At 43.7% G+C, this 7002-nt stretch overlaps 1 protein-coding gene across 1 annotated transcript; it reads left to right on the forward strand.

The window, feature by feature from the left end:
- Positions 1-375: 375 nt before the first annotated feature.
- On the forward strand, positions 376-6257 carry LOC127751551 (uncharacterized). The gene is made up of 3 exons (XM_052275260.1): positions 376-1197; positions 1271-1322; positions 1423-6257. Exons 1-3 carry the CDS (start codon positions 376-378, stop codon positions 6255-6257), a joined length of 5709 nt encoding a protein of 1902 aa, XP_052131220.1.
- Positions 6258-7002: the final 745 nt, after the last annotated feature.

The following is a 7002-nucleotide window of genomic DNA, read 5'->3' on the forward strand; positions in this document are numbered from 1 at the left end:
GCTCCAAAGTTCTTAGCCAATCACAGCGCAGCATTTCCGTCATATAAAAGCCGACCACTCCCTCCATTCTTTCCAGTCGAGCTTGTCTTGTACTGAAGAACGTACGGTCGGAGAGCATCTCAAACCGCTCGTTTCACGCTGCGCAACATTATTTCGGGCTTTTAGCATACGCGATCGTGTTGCAAGTGTGTAAATCGCGAATTCGCTAAATATTCAGTTTGTGGTGAAGTGTTGGTGTGAAAGTGAAGTGATCTCAGTGAATCTGTGTAGTGCTTTTGGATAACCTTTCGCCGTGCTTCATTGGATATCTTCGACCACCACAACACTTGGATTACATCCGCAGAACCGGTGAGTAAATTGAACCTTTTTTCCAACATGGAGGTTAACTCGTTTCAATTGGTTGAAATTGGAGGGTGCCATCGTGGATTCAGTGTCATGAACAACCATGGCCGGGGCGATTGCTTCTTTGCATCAGTATCACAGGCATTGTGGGGAAACCAATCGCGAATCAAAGAGATTCGTAGGGCTGTTGTTAACTATGCTGCAACAAACTGGTTTAAAGTAGCACCGTTCACACACGATGCTCAGGGCAATATCTATGATAGCATAGAAAGTTACGCCGCTGATATGTTGTTTAGTGGGTGGGGGACAGAGTGCGAGTGTCAAATAGCAGCCATTGTTTACAAGAAGTGCATTGTTGTTGTAGAGAACAAGAAAATAGCTCCATTTTCCTATGGAGATCCTAAACACCCATTAGTGTTCCTGAACCACGTGCCTGGTATAAACTCTTTTGGGGAAAGAACTGACAGTGGTGGGCATTGGGAGTATATGGTTTTTGATGATTTTGGCCTCCCTATGTGTGGCGAGTCATCGCCTATGTTAGTGTTGTCGGAAAATGACGAGCTGTTACCTGTCAGTGTTGTGAGTGTTAACTGTCAGAACACCAGTTTGTACCAGATACTTGCGTTCATTTTTCATAACCGTGAGTCCTTTGCACACAATGTTATTAAGAATTGTGTTTCTGTGTACCGGATGGATCGAAGTCAGGACATTCCCCATATAGAATCGGCAATTGCAAATCTTCAACTTAGTCAGAAGAGCGATGAAAGGGAGCGGCTCTTTAAGATAGAGGAGGAGGGGAAAAAGAGCAGCTTACTTGTAGAACTTCTATCAGGTCGGGTGATTTCTGAAAATGAAGTAAGTTTAGCATCAGAGTTCTACAAAGTGAAAATTGTAGTCTATAGGGGTGTTTGTATCTGGTTTACCACAGGTGCTAGATTTCCTCGCGTTGTCCGTCTATGCTATGAAAATAACAATTGGATGTATTATAAGGAAGTAGAAATGAGGTGTGATGATGACGATGATCTGTTTGCGACCCAGAGTGAACCGTACAACCCTTTTTCCTTTATTCTGGTGTTGAAGCTAACGGGTTGCCAGACACTAACGGCACCGTTGGTAATTTAACACCACCCAGTTGCGAATCTGATGATATAGCTGACGAGTTGCCAGACCCTAACGGCACCGTCGGTATTTTGACCCCACCCTGTTTTCTTTCTGATGATGAAGACAACGGGTTGCCAGACACTCACGGCACCGTTGGTCATCCTACACCACCCAATAACGAATCTGATGGTATAGCTGACGAGTTGCCAGACCCTAACGGCACCGTCGGTATTTTGACCCCATCTTGTTTCCAATCTGCTCATGATGCACAGAGTGGAGTAGAAATTATGGATGTAGGTGATGTACCTGAAAGGCAGCCGCAGGCGCCAACCGTTACCGACTCCAACTCTGACATTCCCGAGCATGAAAGGATAATGAGGGGGAAGCGTAGATACCTGCCTGACACACATTACAAAGTAAAACCAAGTATGGCTGTCAAAGAAAGCGGTGTGATATCAAAGTGGCACAAATGTGCGTGGTTATTTTACGGTGAAAAAAGCAGTGATTTTTCTCTCGTGACATTGCCCCCACTTGATGTTGAATGTCCAAATTGCAAAGCTCTTTTCCGAAAGACGGAAATACGACAGAAAAACAAAGTTAGTGCAATGTGTTGTGACTTTGGTAAAGTGCGTCTTCCAGCTGGTGCAACATTTAAAGAACCTGCACCCGCTATTAAAGCAAAGTATGTTAGTGACGACACGCAGAGCAAAGCTTTCCGCGCAGCCCTTGTATCCTACAATCGTGTTTTTTCTATGGCATGCGCCGAAGGCAACCTTCGCAGTATCAATACTCGTGGTTATGAGTCAATGATAGTGAATGGGCAGTTGCGTTTTGTTGCCAATTCATACTTGAGAGGTGACGAGCAGAATGCTGCGAAACCTGGAGAGTTGTATTTTGTAGAGATGTCAGGTGACGTGGCTGCAGCAAGATTAGCTTGTTCTACACGTAGTGATAGATTGAATGAAGCCACTATCCTTGAATTTGAGCATTTTCTTCGCAGAGAAAATAAACTTATTCGGACATTTGTAACGGCGGGTGAAAAGGTTAAGGAGGAAAAACAGAAGGCTGCCGCTGAGAATAGATCAGTGCGTGATGTAATATTAGCTATAAATCCAAGGCCTTCTGGTAAGACAAGTTATAGAGGTATGTGGAACTATTATAGGAATTATACTCTGGACCCCAATTTTGATATGCCCACTAATGAATACATGGGAGCCGTCTTCTACGACGAGCTAAAGCAAGGTGTTCATTATGATGTCAGGTACTTTATTCGCCCTCAGCGAAACGGTGACGCATCGGACATTTTAAATCGGGGTGACAAAGCAAGCCTTGACATGTTAATGTTTCCACTTCTTCACCTGCATGGTGAGTTTTCATGGTGTGTAACGGGAGATCCCGATGTGGAGTTCCCAAAGCTCTCAACGTTGCGCGAATATTACAAGTATAGGATTCAATTGAGAAATGAGGAGTGGAATCCACTTTTTCTTAGTGAAAGGCTTTTCCTGCAGTATCTTATCACTGCAGCTATTAGATGTGAGTACAATGACGTGGATTATCACTCACGCCCAGAACTGCAAAAGATTTATATGGAGACGTACAAAACCGTCATTAACTTTGTAAACGAGCTCGCAAATGGTGCAAACAAAAAGTTAGGTAGGGTTGCCCTTTTGCCATCCAGAGTTGCACATACTGAAAGAAACCGCAGGAATCGGTTTCTCGACGTCATGGCAATCACTACAAAATTCAAGTGTCCGTCATACTTCATTACTATGACGGCAAACCCACACTGGCAGGAAATTCAGGACGATCTCCCTGATGTCAAGTGGTGTTTCAAACCACAGGTTGTAGTCAGGGTCTTTTTGCAAAAAATGGCGATCCTTATGCATCTCCTCGTTCAAAAACAATGTTTTGGTAGGGCTTTAGCATATGCGTGTGTAATTGAGTATCAAAAACGCGGTCTCCCACACTGCCACGTAATTCTAACAGTTCATCCCGATGACATGCCTCAATGTGGTCGGGAAGTTGATCTCCTTATAAGAGCTGAGATCCCCGACAAAGAAAAGGAACCAGAGCTATACGAACTTGTGACAAAGTTAAATTTGCATCATTTGTGTCATGAGAAAAATAGAAGGAACGAAGAAGTGTTTTGCAGGTTAGACGGTAAGCATTGCAAGTCCAGATTTCCTAAAGACTTTTGCGATGAAACGACTATGGATGGCCGTCGTGTTAATTATAGGAGGCGTGACACTGGTATCACTTACAAAAATCCGTCGACAGGAGAAATCTTTGACAATAGGCAGGTAGTAGCATTCAGCCCGTTCCTTACACTAGAATTGGGGACAAATACGAATGCTGAGCTATGCTCTGGCGATGCTCAGAGCAACAAATATATAAGTCTGTACATGAATAAGTCCGGGGACCAAGTTTATACCTCAATAGCAGAGGAGAATTTGAAAAAAGATGGGCAGTTTGTTGAGTGGGACGAAATTCAGTTCTATAAAAAAATGAGGTTTCTGGGTTCAATGGAAGCCGTAACGTCAATTATGGGTGTGCCAGAAATTTACAAATCTCATAGTGTCACTACCCTACCTGTTCACGACGAAGGTGAACAAACTATTCTGTGGGAAGAAGGGGGTATGGCACGTGCTCTTGAAAATGGCGAGAAAACCATGCTCACTGAGTACTTCAAACTTAATGAAAACTCAGACAAGTACCGACACAAAATGTACGTGGAAGTAGTAGAAACGCATAGTTGGCATGAGAAAGAAAAATATTGGAAGGAGAGAAAATTAGGTCGCAACAAGGAAAAACGGGAGAGTTGCATTGCCCGTTTGTGTATTATTCCCCTCTCCGCAAAACATGAGAATGAGTACTACCTTAGGTCTCTTCTGCTGAACATTCCTGGACCCAGGAGCTTCGAGCATATTCGCACAGTTAATAATATTGTTTATGCATCATATAAGGAAGCCTGCATCGCGTTAGGACTTCTTATTGATGACAGAGAAGCAGAGCGCTGCATGAATGAAATATGCGAGTTGTTTAACGGTAAAAGTATTAGGAAAACATTTGCACTCATCCTTGTATTTATGAGGCCTCATGATGCCATTTCCTTGTGGACAAAATATAGAGACAACATGATAGACGATTTTAAATACAAACACAGAATGACTGCTGACGAGAACAATACCCAGTTATTTACAGAAATGGCACTGCACCACATCCAAAGTATCCTCATGCAACACAACGTTACACTTGACACGTTTGGTCTGCCATCACCATCTATGACAGAGGACGACATCCGCCTCCACTGTCTGGTTACAGGTATGGTGGAGGAAATTTCCCTGGCCGACAAGGCAGAGAGCCTAGCAGACATGACAGAAAAAATTGGCACTAACCCTCAGCAGTTAACTGCTTTTAACACAATCATGACTGCAGTGCGAGGAAACCGCCAGTTTGGAAATCTCTTCTACCTAAAGGGTAGAGGTGGTTGTGGCAAGACCTACCTTCTTAACGCTGTTATTCTTACGTGTGAGGTAGAAAACATTGCAGTCCAGGTCTCTGCTTTCACTGGGGTGGCTGCAAAGCTCCTTAGATCTGGTAAAACAAGCCACAAAGTGTTTGGCCTGTCCGTTAAGGATTCTGACCAGCAGCTGTTAGGAACTGTGAGCAGTAGCATCCAGCTGCAGTCACCGCAAGCCCAACGCCTTCGTGATTCCAAATTAATTATTTGGGATGAAATATCTATGGCAACTGCAGTACAACTGGAAACCGTCAACATGCTACTGAAAGAGATAATGAACAGCAATGAACCGTTCGGTGGTAAAGTTTTGGTCGTCAGTGGTGATTTCTGTCAGTGCTTACCCGTTCTCCCAGGAAAGGGACGCAAGGACATTGTTGAGGCCTGCGTCCCCTCTAGCCCCTTGTGGCAAGAGTTCAAGACACTTAAGCTTGACAAAAACATGAGATTAAATTCTGACGATCAGGAATTTGCCGATTGGATGGTTAGTGTTGGCAATGGTTCTGCAAATATTCCGGGCAGCACAAGGGTTGAAATCCCGAATGACTTAACTGTTGAGTCAAGAGAGGATTTAATTCAGCATGTATTTGGGGATTTTTCTCTCCCTTTGAAAGGCGATGCTGCAATACTATGCCCTAGAAACGATACAGTAAATGAAATTAATGACATCGTGCTGGATAGAATCAATGGTGAAGAACGAGTTTATTTGTCAGACACATATATCAAACAACAAGGAACTGCAATTCAGAATTTTGAGGACCAAGGTCTGACAAAAGAATATCTTGAGACATTGAATCCAGCATCTCTACCGTTTCATCGCTTGCGGCTAAGAGTAGGGTCTGTGGTCATGTTGATGAGAAATATGAATTTTGAGGATGGCCTCTGCAATGGTACGAAATTAATAGTTCAGGGCCTCGGAAACAATGCACTCTTCTGCAGAGGTTTAGAGGGTGACCTTGCAAATGAAGTTGTTATCATTCCGAGGGTTACTTTAGCAACAGATGAGTTCCGGTTTGATAGTCTCTTATGTAGGAAACAATTTCCAGTTCGGTTATGTATGGCCATGACCATAAATCGGTCTCAGGGTGGTACATTAAGACGAGCAGGAATATATCTGGCCACCCCCAGCTTTTCTCATGGCCAGCTTTACGTTGGTGTATCACGTGTTAGAAGCCGTGGTGATTTAAAAGTGCTAATTGAACAGACTGCATTACAAGGAACCATGAGAGTAGGTAGTGATTCTATCCAGTACACTGTCAACGAGGTCTACGATGAAATTATCCGTTATGTGGGTTAAGTAAATAAAAATGAAAAGACCCCAAGTTGCCAGACTAGAAGATTAAGTTAAATAAAACTCACTTGCCAGACACTAACGGCATTGTGTAAACAAGCATGAAATGACTTTCTTCCCCAGTCGCCAGACTCTAACGGCGCTGGGGTTTTAGAGATAAGTACGTTAGATATACTTGTAAGGACCCCATTGCCAGACACTAACGGCATAGGGTTAACAGGCGTAATTTAATACGTCACTGTGTAAATATAGGGTAATGACTCTTAACACCAGTCGCCAGATACTCACGGCGCTGGTAATAACGAGATCAGTAGGTTAAGTAAAATAGAACTCACTTGCCAGATAAAACGGCATTGGGTAAACAAGCATGGTTCCATCCATTATTGAAGAGTATTTTAGTATCCCTGGAGTGTTAGTGGAGTACCACAGTCCCCGCCCACCGATTGCATAATCAGTGAAGGGGCTCGGACCAGCATTTCTGCCAATGCGAGATCCTCTTGTATTCAAACACAAGAGACTCCCCGAAAGGGTGGTTGCGATTCCTCCAGCGCGTGTATAGCCACGCTGTTTCTATCTTGACATAGAAATAAAATAAAATGAAAAAAAAAGTTTTAACTCTGTCATTGTATCTTCCCTTCTGTATTGTTCATAGTGGCTGATTCTCGCCGCGCACTTCTGTAGGTATACTGTACCGCAAGCACAAGTGCGGGCGGGCTTGCCTATCGCCCCTGTCAACGGCGCCTTAAGAGCC

The sequence above is a fragment of the Frankliniella occidentalis genome, unplaced genomic scaffold (genome assembly GCF_000697945.3).
Source record: "Frankliniella occidentalis isolate FOCC.00 unplaced genomic scaffold, Focc_3.1 Scaffold557, whole genome shotgun sequence".
NCBI classification, from domain to species: domain Eukaryota; kingdom Metazoa; phylum Arthropoda; class Insecta; order Thysanoptera; family Thripidae; genus Frankliniella; species Frankliniella occidentalis.

Bases quoted from the DNA above. Each gene is read 5' to 3' on its own strand.
- LOC127751551 (XM_052275260.1), top strand. From the start codon at position 376: ATGGAGGTTAACTCGTTTCAATTGGTTGAAATTGGAGGGTGCCATCGT. The intron at 1,198-1,270 runs GTAAGTTTAGCA...GGTTTACCACAG, and splicing joins GGGTGATTTCTGAAAATGAA to GTGCTAGATTTCCTCGCGTT. The intron at 1,323-1,422 runs GTATTATAAGGA...CTGGTGTTGAAG, and splicing joins TATGAAAATAACAATTGGAT to CTAACGGGTTGCCAGACACT.